Source organism: Agelaius phoeniceus, chromosome 11 (genome assembly GCF_051311805.1).
Source record: "Agelaius phoeniceus isolate bAgePho1 chromosome 11, bAgePho1.hap1, whole genome shotgun sequence".
Classification (NCBI taxonomy): domain Eukaryota; kingdom Metazoa; phylum Chordata; class Aves; order Passeriformes; family Icteridae; genus Agelaius; species Agelaius phoeniceus.
Genome location: NC_135275.1, coordinates 3430080 through 3455241, shown reverse-complemented (window position 1 = coordinate 3455241; position 25162 = coordinate 3430080). Strand labels below are relative to the sequence as shown.

The following is a 25162-nucleotide window of genomic DNA, read 5'->3' as shown; positions in this document are numbered from 1 at the left end:
GGGGCAGCCAGGCTGCCATGGATCCCTTCCCACTGTGCCGGGCACGGCGTGTCCAGATGTGCAGCCAAAGGCCCTGGCTGCTGAGCCCCAGGACAAGGCTGAGGGAAATGCTCCCACCAAGCCCCCCTCCAGGTCACTCAGCATCCTGTCCATGGGTTTGGATGCCTCTAGGGACTTATGTCTCCTCTATGTTTGTTCTTCCTGCTCAGGGGACCTTAAGAGAAATATTTCCATTTCCCATGAATGGATGCCACAAAAGCAGGGCTCAGCCTGTGGGGTCAGCAGGGACATACTTCTCACCCCTGCGATGGGAGCTCGGCTTGCGTGCAACATCCACCAAAGGGCCTGGGAAAGTCCTCCCTGCAGACACTCCTGTAACTCAACAGCCACAGAAGCTTCTGTCATCTCTGCTGATCTGCACGGGCACCACTGAGCCGCAGGAGCTGTGAGGGGATCACGCAGGCCGAGGGCACACACGTGCATGCCTCTGTCCTGGCACATGCAGCCATGCCCCCCTGGCCCAGCTTTGGGCTCTGAGGTGGCAGCTCTCAAAGGGGGAAAGGCCTTGACCTACTCTCACCATCTTCCAGAAGCCCAGTAATAGGTATGGGTTGGGAATCCAGATCATCTTCATCAACAGGATCATCTTCATCAACAGAATCATCTTCACCATAAGGTTCATCTGCAAAGAAAGGCAGGACAGAACAGCTCCTGTGACACTGCTGAAGATTCTCCTTCAGGCCCAAGTGGCAGTGAGGGCACCTGGGTGATTGGTGCCCTCCCAGGCACTCCCTCGGCTCTGCCTTCCACTCAGTATCTGCAGATGTGGCACCTCCTTAGTTCTCACTTCCAGCTCCTTCACTTTGCCAAGACTGTTCAGGACAGCGTGTCTGGCCTCTTCCACCTTCCTCCTCATCTCTGCCTGCTCCCTCTTCAGGTTACGGTTGCAATCTTCCAGGCTGACCAGAGCTTCCTGAGAGCTCTTCAGCTCCTTCTCCAGCTCCTGGCTGAACCTGATGGCTTCTTCAATCTGCCCATCCCTGGAGCTCCGCATGAGCTCCATTTCCTCCAGGACATCTTGGAGGCACTTGGTCTGGGAGTGCTTCTGTGTTAATGGTCTCTTCCTCCCTATGAAGCAGGGTCCTTCTCCTGTATGGCTGGCATGGCTCTTCCGCAGTCCCACCTGTAATGACCAGGAGCACAAAGCAGGGAGAAATTGATGGGTTTTAATGAAGACTGAAAGTGGTTGGATTGTGCTTTGTTGGTTTGGTTTTTTTTCAATCCCATAGAGTTGATCAGCAACTAAAGCTACTTGACCTTTGCCAAATACAGAGAGAAGGAAACAATCTCTGGAAAGTTGTTTTTAATACCTAGCTATGCATTTAATTTTCAAACTACACCCTTCTCATGTTATTGCACAAGTTTCTGTGTAGCTTTCATGTCATTACTATGGGTCTGTACTCAGGAGTCAGACAGTGTGCTGAAAAAGATATTTCCAATGAAGTTGTGTTCAGGGGAAGAGAGCAGGGAGCAGCTGGGGGTGTTCTGCAGCTCTCCTCTTAGTCATCTTCATTCTTCCTGGGACTTCTGAGTGGTGACTTTGTGTTTGCTGCTGATTTCCTTTGCCTTTTTTAGATGAAAATGGTAAAAATGTCTCTGACCTACCTTGCTGGACATTGTGAAGGCAAAAGTCATCTACTGCAGGTGGAAGTGTCACAGGTGGAGCAGAGTTCTGGGAGTGCTGTGTTAGTATCAAATCACACCTGGTGAGCCCTGCCAGCACAATGGGTCCATGCTGCCCTTCCCTGCTCTGCCTGTTCCAAGCTATTTCATGCCAGAGGAATTGAACTGCTGTTAAGTGTGTATGTGAGTCACTCGAGCCAGTACGGCAGAACCAGCAGAATCCAGCCCTGGAATTAATGGGGCTGTGCAGAGGAGCCCCAGACTATTCATCAGCCTGCCTGCAGAACTGGCTCCAACTCTGAACTCTTGTGACCACACTCTGAGGAAAACATCCTTCTAATATTTCCTATAGGCACTTCTGACTGAGACACTGCTTGTGCTTGTGCAGGTGGCAATCCAAAAGTTCTTTCTCACTTCAGGAAAAACCCTGCACTGGTGCACATCCAGCATGTGGTATCAGCACATGCTGACTGCACATGCAGTAGAAGCAGCAGCATTGTACGCGTGGGTTTGTTAAGGTGAACTCCCCGACACTTTTAACAGGAGTGCTCATCACAGCTATATTTAATGGTAGACCGGTGCCATACATTTCTCCTTAAGGCCTCCCTGTAACTAAACTTTGCTAAAAAGTTAATGCCGAGGATGAAGGAGCAGCTTCGGTCTCAGTCTGGCAGTGGAGGGGTTACAAACACAGACTCTCCGGGAGCAGCATCTCTCCTGAAGCACTCGGGGCAGCCGAGCCGCCCCCGGGAGGCCGGTGCAGAGGCCGGCCCGGACTCACCTGCAGCGCCAGGCACCGCGCATCGCTGCTCTGCAGGGCGGCGCGCATGTCCTCCACCAGCTCCCGCAGGCTGCCGTTCTCCTCCTCCAGCGTGGCGATGCGGTCCTCGGCCCGCTCCAGCGCCACGATCTCCTCGCAGCACTCTCGGGAGCAGGGCCCCGGCGGCCGCCGCTCGGCGCTGCCCGCGGCTCCGCGGCCGGCGGGGTCGGTGCGGCGGCGGCGTCGGGGGCTGCGCAGGCGGATCTGGGTCTCGATGTGCTCGCTCTCCCGGCCCAGCGGCAGCCGCGGCCCCGCGCGGGTGCTGAAGTGGCCGCAGAGCCGCGCGTGGAACTGGCGGAAGGTGAGCTCGGCCGAGAGCCCGTCCCACAGTCCCGTGCACTCCTCGGGCTCCGCCGCCTCCTCCAGCCCCAGCACCTGGCACAGCGTGCGGAAGTCCTCGCCGGGGATGCGGCCCGAACCGTCGCAGTCCAAGTGGTGGAAGATCTCCTGCAGGTACTGGTCCAGGCCGGTGGCCAGCACGACGATCTCGTTCTCCACGCCGTGGTCCAGCCCGTAGTGGTAGGCGAGGGCGCTGACCAGCCACTGCGTGCGCCGGGCCGGCCGCCCGTAGGGGTCCCAGCCCTCAGCCGGCTCCATCGCGCCCGCCCGGCCCGCGGTGCTGCCCGAGCATCCTGAGCTCCCGCCCGGCTGAGCGCTCGGCCCCGGCCCGTGGCGGGGCGGGACGGGCGGGGCGGGGCCGCCGCCGCTCCAGCGCCGCTCGCCGAGCGCCCGGCTCGCCCCGCAGCGGAGCCGCATCCACCTTTGTCCCGCACGAAAAGGGATTCCAGCAAAGCGGCCGGGTGCCACCCTGCTCCGTTGGTCTGCCAAGCCTTCTCCCCAAGTGTGTTTCTCATTTCTTAACTCATTTCTCCCTTCCGCTTTCTCTTTAGCACAAGCAACACAATAACATCGTACAATCCACTTTGACAAGTCAGGCTTGTGAACCGAGTCCGTGCCTCCACTAAATTAAAACCCCAATGTGCGTGAAAGCCGACCTTCTGTTCGCTCAGACCCGCTCACCTCTGCAGATGAGGTTACTTTATGGTCTTGCTGGGTGGGTTTTAAGAGATCTGGGATAGAGGTGAGTAAGTGTTAAACTCGTTCACATGAGCTGCCCAAAGCAGTGACTTTAGTCTCTCTTTGGCTGGGGAGTAGGACTGGCGTTGCTGAACGCAGGCAGCAGCACCGAGCAGGGCTCCTCCACCAGCAGGGACATGCCACGAGCCAGGAGGGGACCGTGGCACCAGAGGGGACCGTGGCACCAGCCGTGTCCAAGGGCTGAACAGGGTGGCAAAGTCAGGTGCTGCTAACAGGCTGCATTGAGAGCCCAGGCAAGGCGTGGTGAGCAGCCACCAGTTTGGGAGCCATCCAAGGAATCCTGTCAAGAGCAAATTGTTCTAATGTTCTCTCTAGGACAAAAAAGGAGCAAATCCAACTGATAGGTGAGGAAAGAGAATTCCAGTTGACTTAAAGCGCTGCTCAATTCAGGGTTGCCTTTCTTTTGAGTGCACTGATGCTAAGAACTATTTTCTCACATATGGTGGGGTTTCTCTGCAAACAGGCTTTGATGAGAAATTTCTGATGAGCACATTTGCTTTTGCTCTTTAAGAGAAGTCAAGAACATGAGTAGCTTTGTTGAGGAATGGAGAATTGTTTGTAGCTCAGGAGGAGCCTTACATTTTAGCACAGGAGGAAGGTAAGGCACAGGTTTAAAGGCTTTCCCCTCCTAGAGTGACACACTTTCAGAGGAGTCTGTGAGGAAAAGTCCCCTCAGCCACTGCCAGGGCTGTCTGCCTCCTCTGCAGGCTCAGTATTCTGGGAGGTCCACGAGCCTCAGCTGCCACTGTATTTTCCTCTGAATATTTCTTGTTGTGCAGTACACAGGGAGAATATTCTGTGCTAGATTCCCCTCTGGGCTTTGAGGTAAATCTCAGTAATTCTGGTGATTTTTATGTCCAGATGAACTTTTTATGGATAGTGAGGAAAAGGGAAGAAGTACTATGGAAAATTAATTGCTCAAAATGTGAGAGGCCAAACCACACTAAAAAGGAAATCTAAACTGAAGAATTTTTTTTATTTTTTTTTTTCCCTGACAGGTAAGTTAAGCATGCAGTGCTGATAAAGTCTTTAAGAGATGCAACCAGCTCCCAACTGTATGAAAATCAAATCTCATCAAAGGATGAGAAAGGGCATGGGAAGGATCTTCAGCCCTTCCTGTTGAAGGCCCAAGAGTATGAAAACTGACTCTGGCTGTTGCCCATAGGTAACACGTGCTAATTGTAGAGCAGAGCAGGTGCCCAAGCTGTTGGTGGGCCAAGCCCTGCGTGGCTGGCCCAGTTGCAGTCCTAGCTGGACCAGGGTGGCGGGCTCGGGAGGGGAGGAGGTGGGGGGATCTCGGAAGGCTTCCGCTTCACGGCCGGGCTGGGGGGCCGTGGGGGAGGCACGGAGGGCTGGTGCTCTGCTTTCTTGGGCAACAGCTGCTGCCGAGGTCTCGCGTGAGAGCTGTCAAAGCCGACAGTCTCTGGGCTCTCTGGGGGCGAGGGAGAGGCACGCCTTCTCGGCCGGGATGCTGGAGCGGCAGCAGCGCGACTGTGGAGAGAGGAGGTGGCTGAGGCCCCAGCTGCCAGTGGCACACAGGAAGCCTCGTGCACAGCAGGGCCCAGAGCTGGCAAGGCTCCCCAGCACGGCTGGAGCTGCTGGCGCAGCTTGGCCCAGCTGCACAGCTGTCCCTCAAGGCCCCGGCCAGCAGGGGACGGCTCTGGGCAGGCTCCCTGGCCAGGAGCGGGCCCCAGAGCGCCTCTGCCTTTCAAGGGCAATCTCGTCCCTGCTCTTTCTCCTCCCCACCTTGCTTTGCCTCTGCCCTGTGCCCCTGGCGCTGCTCTGGGCCAGGCAGCCTCAGTGGGAGCCAGCACTGGCGGCAGCCCCAGCGGGGCCCCCAGGACAAGGCCCAGCAATTGAGAGGCCAATGAAAGCACTGGGCAGCAGCAGACCCCTCAACAGAGTTCTCTGGACAACCATGGACTGGCCACAAGTCCACTGCAGCCTCTCTGTTTCCTGAATGTTGTCTGACTAAGTGCAGCCTTTAAAGAAGCTGGAGGGTAGAGATAAGTACAACTTACCGTTTCTTTCCCTTCCACCACTGGAACCCAACAAAGCACAGCACCATGGAAATTGGCACAGTGAACAGTGTCACTACCGTGCCTATCATGCAGGACCTGCGCACATCCTGGGGGCAGATAATTCTTGGGGTGTTCCGTGGATTCTGGGCGTTTGTGTCTGACTTGCCAAGCGCTTCTGTGGGAGCAATGGGGATGGTGAGCCCGTGCTGTGCTGCACTGCTGAGTTGGCAGCACGGAGCATGCGGGCAGGACGTTCTCCCTTTCCCCCAGAGCTGGGGCCTGCAGGCACCTTGCCGCCCCTTGGCACAGGCTGTGCCACCCAACAAAGCCCAGCAGGCCAGGAGGGGAGCCCGGGGGCAGCACCGCTGCTTGGGCAGTCGCTGCTTGGAGGGACACGGGCCAAACCCATCCCTGAGCAGCCACTGCCAGCCCTGGCCCTCCCTGCCCCATGACAGCTCCCCCAGCCCCAGGGGACAGAGTCAGGCCCTGCCAGGACCCAGTGCAGCCCCTGCCCAGTTGGGAGCCAAGGCTGGCTCTGGCCCTGGGCTCGCGGCAGGGCTCCCGCTCGGGGCTGCTCCTGTGCCTTGGGCCTCTGGGCACTCAGGGCCGGCTCCGGAGCAGCTGCAGCGGGAGGGACGTTGGTGCACGAGTCCCCTTTCCCCGGGGCTGTGAACGAGCTCCAGAGGCCTCCAAGCCTCCAGAGGCACCTCCAGCTTTGGCTGCTGCCGGGCCATGCAAGGGCAGGCCCTGGGGGAAGAGCTGCTGCCACACAGCCCCGCCAAGGGATGAGAATGGCACAGCAATTGCCTCCTGTACCTGTGCCCATGTCTGGCATCTCTGGCTTTCCTGCATCAGAGTCTGGCACAAAGCCATTGCTTCCTATAGGATATGGCCCCATCTGCATGGATTTTTGCTCCATCGCTTGAGAAAGGAAAAAGGACAAATGCTTCAAATGGAAACACTCCAGGAGGTGGCAACTTCAGGAGACAATACTTGTCAAGTCATGGATAAGGATAAGGATAAGGCCAGGTTATAGGGGCTGGGCCAGGGCCCTCCCTCACCAAAAAACCCCCTACACCTGATCTGCCTGGAGAATGGGAAATTGCAGGGGATCTCAGGGTGTGCATGGCCTGTGGTGCAGTTTGGGCTGCCTGTCAGCTGATGCCCAATGCCTTCCTGCAGAGGCTGGGGAGAAGCTGCAGCCAGGCCAGGCTGGGAAACAGCCCTGCAGGGCGTGGAAGCAGCAGCGGGGCAGCCAGGCTGCCATGGATCCCTTCCCGCTGTGCCGGGCACGGCGTGTCCAGATGTGCAGCCAAAGCCCCTGGCTGCTGAGCCCCAGGACAAGGCTGAGGGAAATGCACCCACCACGGCGCCTCTCCAGGTCACTCAGCATCTGGTCCAGATGTTTGTCTGCCTCCAAGGATTTCTTCTGTGATCTGTCTTGGCTGTTCCATCTAAAAGGACCTGAATGGAAAGTTCCATTTCTCCTTCAGGCCTGAGTGGCAGTGAGGGCACCTGGGTGATTGGTGCCCTCCAAGGCACTCTCTCAGCTCTGCCTTCCACTCAGGAGCAGAGCCAGGGCGACCTTGTGCCTGCAGTGGCCCCACACTGGGAGGGAAGGAGCCCCTTGTAGGGCAGTTGGGGCAGAAAGTACTCCCTGGAGCTGCCAGCAGCTCTAAACCCAGCCCCAGGCAGGGCCAGGGCTTGGCAGTGTCAACAGGAGCAGCTCAGGCTCCCTGGGGCCGGCAAACGAGCTGAGAAAGGCTCAGCCTCGGGGCACAGCCCTGGGCCCGGCCCCTTCCCTCTCTGCTCTTCTCCGTGGCTGCACAGAGCAGACGGAAGGAGACACTGCCATTGCCCATGGGAGGAGGATGGACAGCTAAATGCTCCTTCCTCCCACTGACAGCGACCCTGTGGGATCACAGAAGGGAGCAGGGCAAGATTTCCAAACCCTGAGATTATGTTAAGGGACAGGCCTCATGAGTGAGCCCTTGCCACATGGACACTGATTATTCTGGCAGGAAAAGTACACAGAGAACTTGCCTCCACCATGCCCTGGATTCTTCATACTGTCATTCACCAGCTTTTCCATATAAGCCATGTTCTGGTCCCAGTCTAGAAGAGAGCAAAATCAGAACTTTTCCATGGTGTGCTGGGATCCCCCTCTGCCTATGGGAACTGGGTACTGCAATTGGGGCGGGTAAGGCTATGGGAGCCAGATGTGAATGGACAAGGCCAAAGCTGCACAGGGGCCTGGGAAGCTCTGGGCTGGCTCCTGGTCACTCTCCACCCTCTTTGCAGGCCCTGTGACACATCCCTGGAGAGGAAACAGGGGCTGCCCAGGGCCCAAGGGGGCTCTCTCCCTCCCCCAGAAGAAACCCTCCCTAAAGGCCCAGGGAAAACCATCCCCAGCGCTTCCCGGGGAGCAGGGAGCGCTGTCCCGGCAAAGGGGAGCCAGGCTGCCGGCTCACCTGCTCGCCGCGCTTGCAGCGGAGCAGCCTGGGCAGCCCTGGCAGGCAGGGCCACAGCCAGGAGGAGCAGGAGGAAGAGGCGCAGAGCAAGGGCCATGGTGCCTTGCCCTCTGCCAGTCCCGCAGCTCTTGCTGTCACCGCTGTCCTGACACCGCTGTTCCAATGCCAGCACCACTGCTGCCACTGCCGCTGCTGCCGCAACAGTTGTGCTCAAGGACTGACTGCTCGCTCCTCCTGCTGCTGTGCAACCATGGGGCTCTGGCACTTCTGTGACCTCAGAGCGTGCAGTGACCTCATGGCCGGGGTGGAGTTGTGTGGGGAGTGGGATCTGCCTTCTTTGGGAGGGAGCTCATCCTGCCCAGCTCATCCTGCCCATCCTGTCCAAGGGCTGTGACACAGTCCCAGCCCCGCTGATTTCACAGGCTGGGCCATGAAGGGATGGAGAGCAGCCCTGCCAAGAAGGACTTGGGGGTGCTGCTAGATGAGAGGCTGCACATGAGCCAGCCATGTGCATCCAAAGGAGAGTGCCCAGCAGCTTGAAGGAGGTGATTCCAGCCCTCTGCTCTGGTGAGACCCCACCTGGAGTACTGTGGAAGAGGTTTTACAGAGACCTCTGGGAGCCATTGAGAAGTTTGACAAGAGGATCCATGTTTACCCCTGAAAGAATTCCCTACCAAGGTTGTTGACATAGAAACCAAGAAGGAAAGCAGGATAAATAAGTGAAACTTGCAACTGCCTATTCCAAGAAGCATTTTGCTTGTCTCTCATGACCAGTGAGTAAAGTGTAAACTTAGGAGCTTTGTAAGAATGTAGAACAAGCATGCATGCTAGAATAAAAACAGGGTTTGAAGCCTTCTGGAAATGGAATGTGTTGCTTTGTTTTGTCTCCGTCTCTACCATGACAGAGTACTGCATCCAGCCCTGGGTTCCCCACACAGGAAGGACATGGTCCTGTTGGATCTGGTCCAGAGGAGGGACAAAATGCTCTGAGGGCTGGAGCCCTTCTGCTTTGGAGACAGGCTGGGAGAGCGGGCGGTGTTCAGCCTGGCAGAGAGCAGACTCCAGGGAGACCTGATTGCTGCCTTTAGTACCTTAAGGGGGCTTGTAAAAGAGATGGGACAGAACTTTAATAGAACCTTCTGTGAGCAGAACGAGGGGGAATGGCTTTAATCTAAAAGACGGTTGATTCAGACCAGACAAAAGAAACCCATTTTTTTCACTGGAGGTTTTGAAAGCCTGGCACAGGTTGCCCAGAGAGGTGAACATCCATCCCTGCAGACATTCAAGCTCATGCTCTGAACAACCTGACCTACTTAAAGGTCTCCCTGCTCACTGCAGGGCATTGGACTAGATGGCCTTTAAATGTCCCTTCCAAGCCAAGCCATTCTGTGCTCCTGTGCATCATCAAAGCAGTGCTGGATTAGTGCTGGGGTGATGATGTGGCACCTGTATTTTGGTAGTTGTGTCATTTAGCAATTGGCCCTGAGAGGATTCATGGGCTGGGCAGTGAAGTCTGCAAATAACAGACAGTGTGCTCTTGAAGAAAGAGGAGAGGAACACGACTTCCAGTTCAGATAAATGCCAGCATTTGGCTGCCCATTCCTGGTTAAGAAATAAAGGAATGTCCTGAAGATCCCTTCATGTGGGTGCATTATTGGCTGTATCAGTACTTGTGTTCTGTAAAACAGGTAAGTTGTTAACGCTTCTTGCCCCATTTATCACTGGATGAAACCCAAATACTGCATTGCTCCTTTTCTGCTTGCTTCCAAGTCAAGGCAAATTTTGTTCATGGTTGAGTGGGACATATTCATCTGTTCACAAGCAAATTCTTCTTGCTATTCACACAGTGGCAAGATTGCTTTGTGGATTCGCTCTAATCGGACTGGAATTAAGGCCTACCTCTCACTAGAATTAAACCTGATGCATTGAGAGGCAAAGTTTTGAGTAATTTGTCCTGGTGTCTGGCACTGTAGAGAGTTGTTCTGGAATTAAATGACACTTGAAGAGACACGTGTACCATACTTCTGTCATACTAGAAGTGACAAAACAGCCTTTGAAACACGATTTTATCCTTTCTTCCTCCTCCTCCTCCTCCCAGGAATTTCAGTCTCTGAGGTCTTAGCTCTTCAGCTGCCTCACAAACATTGTTTTAATTCAGACAGGCATCCATGCCTTGAGCCACAAATCAGGACTGTGTCTGTGAAGCTTGAAGCAATGTAGGTTTATAGCACTAAAAGTAATAATCCATTCGCAAGGTAAGCCAAGCATTTCCCAAGTAACTCTACCTATCGTCAGGGATGTTTCAAAAAGGATCATTGTAAAAGCTGGGAAGGGGGAGAAAGAGTGTCATCAAAATTAAAAAGACAGCTTTCTGAGATCTTTCTATTCCTATAAAAAGAGAGTCAAAATTGTTCGTATATGGAACATTGACTAAGATGTGAACAACAGATTGTCAAATAATTGGGGAACAAAAAAAACATAAATAAAAATAAGTTTTCATGTAGATAATAAGTAAACCATCATGCTAAGAAAAAAACCAGACCTGCCAATACTAAAACAAATAAGGCTGTTTCATCTGTCTCAATACAAAAGAATTGCTGAAAAGAATCAGAGATCCTCAAGACCATTACTATATACAGGAACGTCCAGGTATTGGGAAAAAATGGAGGAAACTGCAGTGTGCAATTCACAGAGGAAACCTGGAATTTACTGGTGGATTTGTTGCAAAATTTCTGAGAGCAGACTGGAAAAGCGTAGGGGCTGCTCAGCCCATGTGTGGGTATTTACAACAGTGTGAGGGATGTTTCTGGGACCAACTGCAGGGAAGAAGAGCATCACACAATCACTGGGACAATGTCTTTGCTGGCTGTAGACTTTTTGTCAGTCAGTTCCCTGGGGCTGGGGGAGCTGTCACGGGGCAGGGAGGGCCAGGGCTGGCAGTGGCTGCTCAGGGATGGGTTTGGCCCGTGTCCCTCCAAGCAGCGACTGCCCAAGCAGCTGTGCTGGCCCTGGGCTCCCCTCCCGGCCTGCTGGGCTTTGTTGGGGGCACAGCCTGTGCCCAGGGGCAGCAAGGTGCCTGCAGGCCACAGCTCTGGGGGAAAGGGAGGATGTCCTGCCCGCATGCACCGTGCTGCCAGCTCAGCAGTGCAGCACAGCACGGGCTCACGCTCCCCATTGCTCCCACTGGTGCAGCTGGAACCACAGCACATGCTCCTGATTCCTAGAAGGGGTGCGAAAAAAGGCAATCACTTGTTTTTCATATTTTAAATATTTAAATAGTGAGACCATGGTTATAAAAATAGCGATATCATTAGAGTGATAAAAATTTTGGACAATTTGGATTAGGACAATAGGAGACAGTAGAAAGAAAGAGTTACGGTCATCTGGGTACCTATTTTCTGGGCAGCATGAGCCCGAAAAAGAACATATGTTAACGGAGGATTAACCCTTAAAAACAATAACCAATTGCATATTCATACATCTCATACATGATGCATAAATTCGATTCAAACACAGGATTCTGTCCGGTCATCCTCAACTTCTCCCTCTTAATCCTAACCGGCTTCGTGAGGGCTGAGCGAGGCAGGAAGAACTTAGTTTCTTCTGATAGGTCAGCAATAAATTCTTTCTCGGGGAAAGACTTCGATGTCCTGTGGCAACTATATTTACAAAAAGCCAATCATAAAATACGAATTTTTCAGAGGAGCTCAGAATGGGTTGCTGTTGGGGAACACTCTGTTTGCTTGTGTGATAAGGACAAGTTTGGCCTTCTACTGATGCCAGGAAAGGATTTGGAAGTGCTCAACAGAGCCCTGACTGCGAGCTTCCCTGTTGCATTGCATGTTTTTGACTGTGTTTTGGTCCTAATAGTCAGTTTGATAACTCCCCCTTATTTGGTATTGTTATAGCATATTTTATTAGCAATGCGTTGCTCCTATCCCCCCTGTGTTGTTGGTTTTGCCCTAGTTGTCCATCTCCCCAAAGAGCTGCCCTTTTGTTCCCTGTTCCGCCTCCCATTGAATGTCAATCCCTCCCCAAGCCTGCCCCTTTCTCTAGAAACTTCCCTATCCATTTGGTATCCTTTGTAACCCTATTGGTTTTTTTAAGTTGTCCTCCTCGGCTGTAATCCTCTATTGGTTTAAACATTGTATTCCCCGCCTTGTGTTCCACCCTCAGTTTGTCCCAATTGGCTAAAAATTGTATCCTCCCCAGGGACCTCTTCAGTTTAGGAATCGGTGTATGCCTTTAATTCAGTGTCTTTGTGTCGCTGACTCTGCAGGGACTAAACCTACAGAATATGTCTCCCTGTTCCTTGTCCCTACCCCCAAGGCAGTCCACCCGTGCTGTCAAGCAGCTGTGCCCTACAGCCAAAGCCCAGAGCTGACAGTTTGCTGGGGGCGGCCCACTCTGGGTGTTGGTGTTGGCAGCCAGTCGGGCTGAAGAAATCGGCACTGCAGCACTTCCCGAATCAGCTCTTGTGTTGCAATAAAGAGATGGAGCTGTCAGCCCAGTGTCTGGGTGGTAGCAGCAGCAAAGCCCACCCAGCAGCAGCACAGGCTGAGCACCGTGGCCAGGAGCAGCCGTGGATGGCCACGGTGTGGGCAGGCAGGAGCCAGGCAGGGGCTGCTGTGAGCAGCGGCGGGGCCCCGAGGGCTGGGGGAGCCCATGCTGAGCGTGCCTGGGCTGAGGGCACATTCCCTTCCCTGGCATCATCTGGGCCTGGAGCTCATGAGACACACAGGGATATTTTGGGGTCCCTGCTGAGGGGTGCAGGGATCCCACATGAAGCACAAAGGAGTATTGCTGGCCTCTCCTAAGGTGTGCAGGGATCCCTCATGAGCTGTGCAGCGGGGTTACATTTGATGGGGCGTTTTACTCTTCTCAGCACAGCAAAGGGTTACTCGGTGGAGGTTTTGCAAAGCTGGCAGAAAGCCTCTTGCAAAGCCTTGGGCCTGGTCTGTGGGCACAGTGGGCGGGCGGAGCCCATCCCCTGGGGCCAGGCTGGGCTGCTCAGGCCGGGCCGGGCTGGGCCAGGCTCGGCCCCGGCAGGGAAGGGCCGCGGCCCTGGGCTCTGATGAGGCTGCTGAGCTCCACCCTGGCCCTGTGCTGCAGCCCAAGACATTTACAGCCAGGGCCGTGCAACGGGGCTGGCTCTTGCATGAAATGGGCCCTCAGCAAGGAGCTGCTGGGCCTCCTGGCTGTGTCCCTTTGTGCTCCCAGTGCTTCTGGTCTGCTTGGGCTGGGAAACTTGTCCATCATGCCTCTGTGTCTGTTTCCTGTCATTCCAATGCACAGCCCTTTCCCGCTGCTTGGCATTTATATACTCGGATTATTTTATTGGATAACTTACATCTTGAACTTCATGATGGTATCGGTAATAAATGAAAAGGCCAAATCAATAATAAAAATGTTAATTTTTTATTTTCGGGACCGAAATATGGTCTCAGCCACAATCAAAGGGACAGTGTCAAGCCCGGTATTGGTGATGGGTGAACCCTGATCCAACCTCTATCGCATGGGATCCCCTCCATTCACGAATGTCATCTCTGTTGGGCAGGTTTTATACAGTTTTTTCCACCTGAGGCAGAGGTTCCTCTATCCTTTCCCTTGCTTCACATATGCATGCAGTCTCCTTTTTCTGTGCAGGGCTGGTCAATGCTTTTTCTGGGAAGTGATGAATGCTGATACTGAGTTAGGGGAACCTGGATTGCTATCATGTTTGAAGATACTTACCAAGTATTCATCGCTTTTTGGTGTTTTCTGGATAGTCCAGGGAATGGCTCATCTCCATACTAGCAACATCCTTTCGCTTGCTAATTAGGCTCTCTTCCCTTGCTGCCATCTGGAGTTTCGCAACTTTGTGTGGCAGTCTATATCTTAACTGTCTGTTGTTTCAGGCTTTAAACATTTTTGTTACAGACACAATTTTATTCACACCTTTTTTTAAATGTATATTTTATATAAGCATGAATTATCTTATACCACATATTACAATGACATTAAAATGTGCTAATTAGACTCTGTCCTATCATGAGTTTCTGGAACACATTTCCAAGCCTTCCAGCTGCAGCCCAAGGGGAGCTGTCTCTGGCTTTCATGACAAAATTGGCAGGTTTTTTGCAACGCCAGCCCTTTAGAAACCACTTTTTGTGTGCATTAACATTCGAGGGGCTGCTTTCAAAGACAGATAAAAAACCCACAAAGAACCAGCAAACCTACCAAACAACATACTAAAAAAAAGGACTTTTTCATGCAGCTGGGAGAAGCTGCAGCCAGGCCAGGCTGGGAAACAGCCCTGCAGGGCGTGTCCAGATGTGCAGCCAAAGCCCCCAGCTGCTGAGCCCCAGGACAAGGCTGAGGGAAATGCACCCACCACGCTGCCTGTCCACATTACACCATTTTCGTTCCAGATGTTGGGATTCCTTCAGGGACTTATTAGCTCCTAAAGGTTTGTTCTTCTTTCCCAGGGGGCCTTAAGAGAAGTGTTATAAATGATCAAATTGAGAGCCAAACTTCCAAGAAAATTTAGCAATGATTTTTTACTTTGTCAGTGAGACCGATTTTCGATAATCAAAAAACACCACAGCCAAGCGTCAGCGTCGGGCCCTGGTTCGGCGCTGGGTGAACACACAGATCTGACCCCCGAATGTCAGAGTCTCCCCTGTTCAGAAAAGCTTCCTCGAGCAGCAAGTTCATTCGCTTTCTCGGGTAAAACTGCCCATTGCCGAGTGCCCATTGCTATCCTGAGGGAAAGTTTGGAGGGGACCAGCTACTAGGTGGTTCGATGAGTCTTTCGCCCCCAGACCTGGGTGGGACGACCAATTTGCACATCAGGGCCGCTACGGACCTCCACCAGAGTTTCCTCTGGCTTTGCCCTGCCCAGGCATAGTTCACCATCTTTCGGGTCCCAGCACGGACGCTCACGCTCCACCTGCCCGGCCCCGCGAGGGGTCGGCGGGCGAGACGGGCCGGTGGTGCGCCCGGGGCTGCCAGGCGCGACCCGCGCCCCGGGATCCCACCTCAGCCGGCGCCGCCAGCCCTCACCTTCATTGCGCTGCAGGCTTTCGACAAGGGCCCGACTGGCACACGTGCTAGACTCCTTGGTCTGTGTTTCAAGACGGGTCGGGTGGGTAGCCGACATTGCAGTGGACCTTTGGGCGCCCGGACCTCTAATATTCTGTCCGAGGCAGAGATGACCTGTTGCTGTTTGTTTTGGGTTTGTTCTGTTCTCCCCCATTGTTATGCTAAAGGGTCCTGTCCCGATTCAGGTAAATGTCAATCTCCGAACCCCTCCCCAGTTTCCATAGTTGCGGTATGTATCCTTTTAGTTCTCCACCCTCGGTTGCCTGTCTGTCACCCCTGCCTCTTTTTCCAGAAACTTCTGGCCAGGTTGTCGGGAGATTGGCTTAGGGACCGGGGCCCCTCCCTTAGTTATGTATGATTGGTTTTGTCATTATGTCAATCTTCAATGTATCCTTCCCTTCTCGCTCCTGATTTGTTAGCACCCTCCCCTCCCACTTTCCTTATAAACCGAGGTTTTCGCCTCCTTGGGGCTCTCAGCCTCGGGACTCGTTGGGGATGTTTGGTCCCTCTGGGGCCTAATAAACCCGATTGCACCTAGAGACTGAGAGATGCCTCTTCTTTCTCCTGCGTGTTGGAGTTTCAGCAGCCAACGTCCACAAGGCAGTTTATTGCCTTAGGCGTGGTACCTGGCGTCGAGTTGGGGAAGCGCCCCATCGGCTGGAGACGGGCTGGTCACCTAGCCTGGGCGTGCTCTACTGGCCACACCGCTCCAATGACTGAATGTTCCTTTGTGTCTCTTCACTTGCAGAACAGGGGTTTTACATGTGCAGAGGTAGACCAAAGTCCAATCCAGGTGTCTAGATGTTGTCAGGGAACTTCATGGAAGCCGGCATTCACATGTAACAGGGTGGCGCCCGCCAATCATCGTGGTAGATATAATCTTCAAAGTGATAATCAATCTTAGGTGGTCCTGGCGACCCAGGGAAGCCGGTGATTATAACTCTGGAAGTGTCCATTCTTACATTAAAGAACCAGATGTTATCTAAATGTTCTCTGGGAACTAGATGAATATTAATGAGACACTGCTCCCTGCCAAAGGGGTCAAAGACATAGTTTGGATCTTAGAATATTTTATACATTAATAGCATGAATTATCTCTATCATATACTACAGAAGTATTTCTGTTTCCCAGGAATGGATCCCACAGAAGCAGGGCTCAGCCTGTGGGGTCAGCAAGGACACACTACTCACCACTGCGATGGGAGCTGGGCTTGTGAGCAGCAACCAGGAAAGGAGCCTGAAAAGGCCTCCCTGCAGACACACCTGTAACCCAACAGCCACAGAAGCTTCTGTCACCTGGTTCCTGCCAGGTTGTCAATGATTATTCTCTGAGGGGAACATTGACAACATACCTGCAGGAGGCTTAAGAGGCTGGAAGTCCTCATGGAGCCAAGCTGCTGGAGAAACCTTCCTAGCATGCTCATTTAGAGGGGAGCAAACATCCAAGCCCATTTCCATGGTGTGCTGGGATCCCCCTCTGCCTTTGGAAACTGGGCCCTGCAGGGGAGTCGGGTAAGGCCATGAGAGCCAGATGTGAATGGACAAGGCCAAAGCTGCACAGGTGCCTGGGGAGCTCTGGGCTGGCTCCTGGTCACTCTTCACCCTCCTTCCCTGCCCCTGGAGAGAAAACAGGGCCGGGCCCAGGGCCCATGGGAGTTCTCCCCCTCTCTGCACGATGCCCTCACCACTCCTGCGGCTCAGTGATGCCCGTGCAGCTGAGCAGAGATGACAGAAGCTTCTGTGGCTGTTGAGTTACAGGAGTGTCTCCAGAGAGGACTTCTCCAGCTCCTTTCCTGGTTGCTGCACACAAGCCCAGCTCCCATCACAGGGGTGAGTAGTGTGTCCCTGCTGACCCCACAGGCTGAGCCCTGCTCTTGTGGCATCCATTCATGGGAAATGGAACTATGTTGCTCTAAGGTCCTCCAATGGGAAAGAACAAAGCTACAGGACACAAGAAACCCCATGAGCCATGCAAAATCATGCAGCAAATACTGAAGAAAATGCTTCAGGCAGGACAAGGTGCATTCCCTCAGCCTTGTCCTGGGGCTCAGCAGCCGGGGGCTTTGGCTGCACATCTGGACACGCCGTGCCCGGCACAATGGGAAGGGATCCATGGCAGCCTGGCTGCCCCGCTGCTGCTTCCACGCCCTGCAGGGCTGTTTCCCAGCCTGGCCTGGCTGCAGCTTCTGCCCAGCCTCTGCAGGAAGGCATTGGGCATCAGCTCACAGGCAGCCCAAACTGCACCAAGGGCATGAGATGCCCTGCAATTTCCCAGTCTCCAGGCTGATCAGTAAGGGTGGGTGTTTTGATGAAAGTGTGCCCTGGCCTCTCCAGAAATTTTGTATGATTTCCTGATACTAAACCATTTCTTTCACAAGTTCTGGGTGCTGAAGATGCCACCTTCCCATTGTGGAACAGTCCCACCTGATCCAGCTGTGCCTCCTCCTTTCTCCAGAAGCAGATGAAGAGGCTGCACTGAAGGAACTATTTCCCAGTGGAAGCAGTGGCTCATTGTCAGCCTCTGCTGCAGGAAGGGAGGCGATGCCAGGCCCCGTGCCAGGAGGTAATTGCTGTGCCTCTGGGCCTGAGCCCTGCTGAGGCTTGAGCTGCCCTCTCTGCTGCTTGGCGCTGCGGGCACAGCCCGGACAAGACGGGCACAGCCCAGAGGAATTATCCCGAGCAGGCTCAGGGCACTCGGGTACTGAGCTGTCCTGCTGGGCTCCCTCTGTGGGAGACACGTCCCGAAACCTGGGAGCGGCTGCACGGGGTGCCCATGGTGGGGAAAGGGCAGAGGGGGAGAACAAGGCTCCAGTGAGTCCTGGGAGCGCCTGGCTATGTCCCCGTGGGCTGGTGGAAGTGTCCCAGAAGAAGGAGGCACAGAGGTTGGGAGGAGTGGAGGGAGGGAGTTTGCGTGGAATATTTGCAGCACTGCCTGCTGCAGGTTTCCCCAGGGATGAAAGGAGGGTTTCCTTTGTACAACTGAGAGAACCAAAACGGGCCCTTGGCTGCTCCAGCCACCACACCAGGGATGTTACAAAGGGCCTGCAAAGAGGGTGGAGAGTGACCAGGAACCAGCCCAGAGCTCCCCAGTCCCCTGTGCACTATGGCCTTGTCCATTCACATCTGGATCCCATGGACTTATCTGACCCCATTGCAGTGGCCAGTTCCCTGAGGCAGAAAGGGATCCCAGCACACCATGGAAATGGGGCTTATCTGTGTTAATTTCTAGACTGGGAGCAGGATATGGATTATGTGGAAGCCCTGCTGGATTATGGCTCGAATCTCTTGGGAAATGCTGAAGGCAAGTTCTCAATGTACCTTTCCTGACAGAATTTGCAGAGATCAGGTGGCAAGAGCTCATACCTTTGCCCTTTCGCTTAAGACCATCTCAAGGTTGACGGATTCAGGAAAATATGTCCAGCTGCCTTCTGGAGCCCTGAGGGATCCCACAGGATTGCTGTCAGTCGAGGAAGGAGCATGTAGCTGTCCATCCTCCTCCCGTGTGCAATGGCAGTGTCTCCATCCGTGCGCTCTGTGCAGCCATGGAGAGGAGCAGAGAGGGCAGGGGCCAGGCCCAGGGCTGTGCCCCGGGGCTGAGCCTTGCCTGCAGCCTCAGGATCTCCTGCAGTGCCACAGGAGCTGTTCTGTCCTGCCTTTCTTTGCAGCTGAACCTGTTGCTGAAGGTGATCTGGCTTCCCAACACATGTCCAGGACTGAGCCTCTGGGAGATGGTGAGGATAGGTCAAGGCCTTTCCCCCTTTGAGAGCTGCCACCTCAGAGCCCAAAGCTGGGCCAGGGGGGCATGGCTGCAGGTGCCAGGACAGCAGACAAAGCTGGAGGCGCCTCTGGAGGCTTGGAGGCCTCTGGAGCTGGTTCACAGCCCCGGGGAAAGGGGACTCGTGCACCAACGTCCCTCCCGCTGCAGCTGCTCCGGAGCCGGCCCTGAGTGCCCAGAGGCCCAAGGCACAGGAGCAGCCCCGAGCGGGAGCCCTGCCGCGAGCCCAGGGCCAGAGCCAGCCTTGGCTCCCGACTGGGCAGGGGCTGCACTGGGTCCTGGCAGGGCCTGACTCTGTCCCCTGGGGCTGGGGGAGCTGTCATGGGGCAGGGAGGGCCAGGGCTGGCAGTGGCTGCTCAGGGATGGGTTTGGCCCGTGTCCCTCCAAGCAGTGACTGCCCAAGCAGCGGTGCTGCCCCCGGGCTCCCCTCCTGGCCTGCTGGGCTTTGTTGGGTGGCACAGCCTGTGCCCAGGGGCGGCAAGGTGCCTGCAGGCCCCAGCTCTGGGGGAAAGGGAGAACGTCCTGCCCGCACGCACCGTGCTGCCAGCTCAGCAGTGCAGCACAGCACGGGCTCACACTGCCCATTGCTCACACAGGTGCAGCTGGCCCCACAGCACGTGTTCCTGATTCCCAGAAGGGGTGTGAAAAATGGCAATCACATTTTTTTATATTTCAAAAGCTTAATAGTAATACAATAGTTATAAAAATAGCAATATCATTAGAGTGATAAAAATTTTGGACAATTTGGATTAGGACAATAGGAGACAGTAGAAAGAAAGAGTTATGGTCATCTGGGTACCTATTTTCTGGGCAGCATGAGCCCGAAAAAGGAAACACGTTAATGGAGGATTAACCCTTAAAAACAATAACCAGTTGCATATTGATCCATCTCATTTATGATGCAAAAATTCCGTTCAAACTCAGGATTCTCTCTGGACATCGTCAACTTCTCCCTCTTAATCCTAACCGGCTTCGTGAGGGCTGAGCGAGGCAGGAAGAAGTTAGTTTCTTCTGATAGGTCAGCAATAAATTCTTTCTCTGTGAGAGATTTTGGTGTCCTGTGGCAACTATATTTGCAAAAAGCCAATCATAAAATACGCATTTTTCAGAGGAGCTCAGAATGGGTTGCTGTTGGGGAACACTCTGTTTGCTTGTGTGATAAGGGCAAGTTTGGCCTTCTACTGATGCCAGGAAAGGATTTGGAAGTGCTCAAAAGAGCCCTGACTGCGAGCTTCCCGGTTGCGTTGCCTGTTTTTGACTGTATTTTGGTCCTAATAGTCAGTTTGATAACTCCCCCTTATTTGGTATTGTTATACTATATTTTATTAGAAATGGGTTGCTCCTATCCCCCCTGCATTGTTGGTTTTGCCCTAGTTGTCCATCTCCCCAAAGACCTGCCCATTTGTTCCCTGTTCCGCCTCCCATTGAATGTCAATCCCTCCCCACACCTGCCCCTTTCTCTAGAAACTTCCCTATCCATTGGGTATCCTTTGAAACCCTATTGGTTTAAGTTGACCTCCTCCCCTGTAATCCTCTATTGGTTTAAACATTGTATTCCCCGCCTTGTGTTCCACCCTCAGTTTGTCCCAATTGGCTAAAAATTGTATCCTCCCCAGGGACCTCTTCAGTTTAGGAATCGGTGTATGCCTTTAATTCAGTGTCTTTGTGTCGCTGACTCTGCAGGGACTAAACCTACAGAATATGTCCCCTGTTCCTTGTCCCTACCCCCAAGGCAGTCCACCCGTGCTGTCAAGCAGCTGTGCCCTACAGCCAAAGCCCAGAGCTGACAGTTTGCTGGGGGCGGCCCACTCTGGGTGTTGGTGTTGGCAGCCAGTCGGGCTGAAGAAATCGGCACTGCAGCACTTCCCGAATCAGCTCTTGTGTTGCAATAAAGAGATGGAGCTGTCAGCCCAGTGTCCGGGTGGTAGCAGCAGCAAAGCCCACCCAGCAGCAGCACAGGCTGAGCTCCATGGCCAGGAGCAGCCGTGGATGGCCACGGTGTGGGCAGGCAGGGGCCAGGCAGGGGCTGCTGTGAGCAGCGGCGGGGCCCTGAGGGCTGGGGGAGCCCATGCTGAGCGTGCCTGGGCTGAGGGCACATTTCCTTCCCTGGGGTCATCTGGGCCTGGAGCTCCTCCAGTGTCATGCCCGGGAAAAGAGGGAAGCCATCAGTAGGTGCTTGCCTTGAGAGCAATGGAAAGAGGCTGGGCTCTGAAGGAATTCCTTCATAGCCTGAGGGATGAGCTCAGAGCCTGACAGAGACTGGGCCTGTGGCAGCCCAGGATCTCTTATGAGCAGAGTGGGGTTTTCCCCCCAGGCCTCATCTGTTCACCCAGGGACACATGGTGAACTCACACACACAGAAGATGGCTCAGCACTGTTGCTGCTCCCTGAATGTTATGTTTGCATCCCTCTAAAGGCATGCAGGGGCCTTGGGTAACCTCTGTGCTGTGCAGGGGACTGGGGACACCAAGAAGTTGTGCAAGGAATTTAATGGATGCCCAAAGGTGTGCAGGGGCATCTGTAAATTGAGCAGGGCTTGGGGGGGTCTCTTGTGAGGCACACAGGGGGATTTTAGGGTGGCTGAGGACACCCATATGATGTGCAGTGGGTTTGGGTGTCCCCTAAAGCCTGCAGCTATCCTGATGTCCTGTGTTGCATTATTTTTGTAAGTTTGGGAATCAAGGTCTTCACTTTTTAAAAATGGACCAAGGGGCAGCATAGTGCACAGCAGGGACTCGATGTCAGCGTGGCAGGGCAGCTGCTGCCTGCAATAGTGGGAATCACCAATGTGAGTTGAATTTTTAACTTGACATTGCTGTTCTATGTATTACCACGAAAAGTCTCACTTGTCCAATATCGTATAATTCACTTCTTGTGAATAAAAAATACCAAGATTGCAAAGAGGTACAGGGAGGGACATCCTCTCCTCGCTGGAAGGGCACCTCTTGAGATCCATTCCAAAAAATCCTGCCCCAGCCGTGAGGTCACAGCAGGCTCTGAGGTCACAGAAGTGCCAGAGCCCCGTGGTTGCACAGCAGCACGAGGAGTGAGCAGTCAGTCCTTGAGCACAACTGTTGCGGCAGCAGCGGTGGTGGCAGCAGTGGTGCTGGCATTGGGACAGTGGTGGCAGGACAGCGGTGGCAGCAAGAGCTGCGGGACTGGCAGAGGGCAAGGCACCATGGCCCTTGCTCTGCGCCTCTTCCTCCTGCTCCTCCTGGCCGTGGCCCTGCCTGCCAGGGCTGCCCAGGCTGCTCCGCTGCAAGCGCGGCGAGCAGGTGAGCCGGCAGCCTGGCTCCCCTTTGCCGGGACAGCGCTCCCTGCTCCCCGGGAAGCGCTGGGGATGGTTTTCCCCAGGCCTTTAGGGAGAGTTTCCTCTGGGGGAGGGAGAGAGCCCCCTTGGGCCCTGGGCAGTCCCTGTTTCCTTTCCAGGGATGTGTCACAGGGCCTGCAAAGAGGGTGGAGAGTGACCAGGAGCCAGCCCAGAGCTCCCCAGGCCCCTGTGCAGCTTTGGCCTTGTCCATTGACATCTGGCTCCCATGGCCTTACCCGACCCCCTTGCAGGGCCCAGTTCCCATAGGCAGAAGGGGATCCCATGGAAATGGGTTTGAGTGTTTGCTTCCCTCTAGATGATCTTGCTTGGAAGGTTTCTCCAGCAGCATGGATCCATGAAGATTTGCAGTCCCATAAGCCTCCTGTAGGTATGTTGTCAATGTTGCCCTCAGAGAATAATCATTGACAACCTGGCAGGAACCAGGTGACAGAAGCTTCTGTGGCTGTTGGGTTACAGGTGTGTCTGCAGGGAGGCCTTTTCAGGCTCCTTTCCTGGTTGCTGCTCACAAGCCCAGCTCCCATCGCAGTGGTGAGTAGTGTGTCCTTGCTGACCCCACAGGCTGAGCCCTGCTTCTGTGGGATCCACTCTTCTGACATGCAAACACTTCTCTTAAGGTCCTCCAAGAGGGAGGAACAAGCCTGGGGGAGACAGTAAGTCTCTAGAGGCATCCAAACCCATGGACAAGATGCTGAGTGACCTGGAGAGACACCATGGTGGGTGCATTCCCTCAGCCTTGTCCTGGTGCTCAGCAGCCGGGGGCTTTGGCTGCACATCTGGACACGCCGTGCCCGGCACAGCAGGAAGGGATCCATGGCAGCCTCACTGCCCCGCTGCGGCTTCCACGCCCTGCAGGGCTGTTTCCCAGCCTGGCCTGGCTGCAGCTTCTGCCCAGCCTCTGCAGGAAGGCATTGGGCTTCAGCTGACAGAGAGCCCCAACAGCACCATGGGCCTGAGATCTCCTGCAATTTCCCGGTCTCTTAGCACATCTGGAGGGGCAGCTATTTGGAGGGGGGAAGGCCCTTGAGCAGCCCCAATAACCTGATCTTTGTGCTGCATCTTATCCATTACTATGACAAGTATTGCCTCCTGAAGATGCTACCTTCTCATTGGGAACAGCCCCACCTGATCCAGCTGTCCCTTTTCCTTTCTGCAGAGATGGAAGGACAGGCTGTGCTGAAGCCTCAGTTTCCCAGGGGAAGCAGGGTCTCATTGGCAGCCTCTGCTGCAGGAAGGGAGGCGATGCCAGGCCCAGTGCCAGGAGGTAATTGCTGTGCCTCTGGGCCTGAGCCCTGCTGAGGCTTGGGCTGCCCTCTCTGCTGCTTGGCACTCCTGGCACACAGCATTACCTGAACCCCTCTCAGTGCTGGGTTCCCTATAGAAGGGGATCCCAGCGCAGCATGGAACCGTTCCCATCTCTTCTCCTTTCTAGACTGGGATCGTGACTTGCATCATTTGGAAAGGCTGGTAAAGCAGGGCTTAAGGACATTGGAGCTTGGTGAAGGTAGGCTATCAGCAACCCTTTCCTAACAGGGTAATCACTGTCCAAGTAATATTACTGCATCATTTCCCTTAAGATCGTCTGAAGTTTGATGGATTCTGGAAATCCTGGCCTCCAAATTTCTGCTCTTGTGCCCATCAGTGGGAGGAATCCATCCTCCTCCCGTGTGCAATGGCAGTGTGTCCTTCCGTGTGCTCTGTGCAGCCACGGAGAAGAGCAGAGAGGGAAGGGGCTGGGCCCAGGGCTGTGCCCCGGGGCTGAGCCTTTCTCAGCTCCTTTGCCAGCCCCAGGGAGCCTGAGCTACTCCTGCTGCCACTGCCAAGCCCTGGCCCTGCCTGGGGCTGGGTTTGGAGCTGCTGGCAGCTCCAGGGAGTCCTTTCTGCCCTGATTGCCCCGCAAGGGGCTCCTTCCCTCCCAGTGTGGGGCCACTGCAGGCACAAGGTCGCCCTGGCTCTGCTCCTGAGTGGAAGGCAGAGCCGAGGGAGTGCCTTGGAGGGAACCAATCACCCAGGTGCCCTCACTACCACTCAGGCCTGAAGGAGAATCTTCAGCAGTGTCACAGGAGCTGTTCTGTCCTGCCTTTCTTTGCAGATAATCCTGTTGATGAAGATAATCCTGTTGATGAAGATGATCCTGTTGATGAAGATGATCTGGATTCCCAACCCATACCCATTAGTGTGTATCTCGGAGATGGTGAGGGTAGGTCAAGGCCTTTCCCCTGGGAGAGCTGCCAGCTCAGAGCCCAAAACTCGGCCAGGGGGGCATGGCTGCAGGTGCCAGGACAGAGCCATGCACGTGTGTGCCCTTGCCCTGTGCGATCCCCTCACTGCTCCTGCGGCTCAGTGGTGCCTGTGCAGCTGAGCAGAGATGGCAGAAGCTTCTGTGGCTGTTGAGTTACAGGAGTGTCTGCAGGCAGGACTTTCCCAGGCCCTTTGGTGGATGTTGCACGCAAGCCCAGCTCCCATGGCAGGGGTGAGTAGTGTGTCCCTGCTGACCCCACAGGCTGAGCCCTGCTCTTGTGGCATCCATTCATGGGAAATGGAAATATTTCTCTTAAGGTCCCCTGAGAAAGAAGGAGAAACCTGGAAGAGCTAGTAAGTCCCTGAAGAAATCCCAACATCTGGAACAAAAACGGAGTGATGTGGACAGCCAGCGTGGTGGGTGCATTTCCCTCAGCCTTGTCCTGGGGCTCAGCAGCCGGGGGCTTTGGCTGCACATCTGGACACGCCATGCCTGGCACAGCGGGAAGGGATCCATGGCAGCCTGGCTGCCCCGCTGCTGCTTCCATGCCCTGCAGGGCTGTTTCCCAGCCTGGCCTGGCTGCAGCTTCTCCCCAGCCTCTGCAGGAAGGCATTGGGCAGCAGCTGACAGGCAGCCCAAAC

General features: G+C 54.6%; 2 protein-coding genes across 2 annotated transcripts in view; both read right to left on the bottom strand.

Moving 5' to 3' along the window:
* Nucleotides 1-736: 736 nt before the first annotated feature.
* On the bottom strand, nt 737-3163 carry LOC129125080 (EF-hand and coiled-coil domain-containing protein 1-like). Its single transcript, XM_077184777.1, has 2 exons — nt 2465-3163; nt 737-1183 (listed from the first exon to the last, which is right to left on the bottom strand). Exons 1-2 carry the CDS (start codon nt 3098-3100, stop codon nt 737-739), a joined length of 1083 nt encoding a protein of 360 aa, XP_077040892.1. The 5' UTR covers nt 3101-3163.
* A 1685-nt stretch (nt 3164-4848) lies between these two features.
* The window catches only part of LOC143695043 (uncharacterized), a 36547-nt gene continuing 16233 nt past the window's right edge, over nt 4849-25162 (bottom strand). The window contains exons 4-6 of the mRNA XM_077184776.1: nt 6439-6543; nt 5623-5797; nt 4849-5092 (exon numbers count right to left, since the gene is read on the bottom strand). Of these exons, the coding sequence (XP_077040891.1) occupies nt 4849-5092; nt 5623-5797; nt 6439-6543 (524 nt within the window). The remainder of the gene's footprint in view (nt 5093-5622; nt 5798-6438; nt 6544-25162) is intronic.